General features: G+C 51.7%; 1 protein-coding gene across 1 annotated transcript in view; it reads left to right on the top strand.

Moving 5' to 3' along the window:
* The window catches only part of LOC116073721 (sodium channel protein type 11 subunit alpha-like), a 131,895-nt gene that overhangs the window by 51,691 nt on the left and 79,025 nt on the right, over positions 1–1,179 (top strand). The window contains exons 8-9 of the mRNA XM_031345745.1: positions 445–541; positions 866–1,039. Of these exons, the coding sequence (XP_031201605.1) occupies positions 445–541; positions 866–1,039 (271 nt within the window). The remainder of the gene's footprint in view (positions 1–444; positions 542–865; positions 1,040–1,179) is intronic.

The raw sequence follows: 1,179 nt of genomic DNA, 5'->3' as shown, positions 1-1,179 counted from the left end.
CCGTAGGAACCCTAGACTGTGCCTCCGTAGGAACCCTAGACTGTGCATCCATAGGAACCCTAGACTGTGCATCCATAGGAACCCTAGACTGTTCAATGGCATCATGTTTATGGCTTGAAGTCTGCAGGGATAAGGGGGATTTAGGATCCACACCAGGCAGCTCAGTGAGGAAGGGGATCTCTAAAAGCTACAAAGCAGGACTTTTCCTACCCTTTGCTTGAAGACCCAGTCTGAAGCATTTGCTCGTGCACTTCAAGATAATCTCATTTGTATCTTTGGAGTCTTTGCCGTGCATGAAGCATGTGCTCAGTAATATTTCTCCAGAGAGTTGGTGAATGAGCGAAAGTGACAGCATCATCGACAGTCTGCCCCACTCCTTTGGGACATTTCCACTCTTTGGATGTAGACGCCCTCCCTACCCTAGCATGCACCTCTGCTCCACAGTACAGCTATGCCTCAGAACACATCCTGTACCTTGTCAGTCACCTACAAGTCTGTGTCGTTCTCTGGGGTGGGCTTCCTGTGACCCCCAGCTGTGGAGGTACCTTCATAGCCAACCCCAAGAGAGATTCCTGCATCTGTCTGACATGGCAGTCTCCCCCACCCCTGACCCCCGTTTCCTCACTGGCTCCTCAAAGCAGCCCTGGGGCAGGCAAAGGGCAGGGGTGAAGACCTAAGGCTCCGTGCTTTGGTAACGGTATCCAAGGCTAGGCACTCGGGGCTTTAGAATCTTGAGCAGGTCATTTCTCAGTGTCCAGCCTGCAGCCGACAGACTCCCAGGCCTTTGTCAAGCCCTCCTTGCCTGCTGCCCATGGCTGGTCAGGGGCTGAGGGATGTTTCTCCCCGAAATATCTCATGCCCTCAGGTCTGAAGGTCATCGTAGGCGCCCTGCTGCGCTCCGTGAAGAAACTGGTAGATGTGATGGTCCTCACTCTCTTTTGCCTCAGCATCTTTGCCCTGGTTGGTCAGCAGCTCTTCATGGGAATTCTGAGCCAGAAATGTATTAAGGACAGCTGTGGCCCTAACTCTACATCCAACAGTAAGTTCCCATTGTTTACCCTTTGTTTTTGTGCATGATTGATTCCCATCAAGTCCCCACTCATATGGTCTGATTACTCTGTCCTTAGGAGCAAGGCCAGTCACACATACTCACAAACACACACACACACAAACACACAC

The sequence above is a fragment of the Mastomys coucha genome, unplaced genomic scaffold (genome assembly GCF_008632895.1).
Source record: "Mastomys coucha isolate ucsf_1 unplaced genomic scaffold, UCSF_Mcou_1 pScaffold23, whole genome shotgun sequence".
In the NCBI taxonomy this organism is placed as follows: Eukaryota; Metazoa; Chordata; class Mammalia; order Rodentia; family Muridae; genus Mastomys; species Mastomys coucha.
Note: the sequence above shows the minus strand (reverse complement) of the source record. Positions and strands in the feature narration are given on the sequence as shown.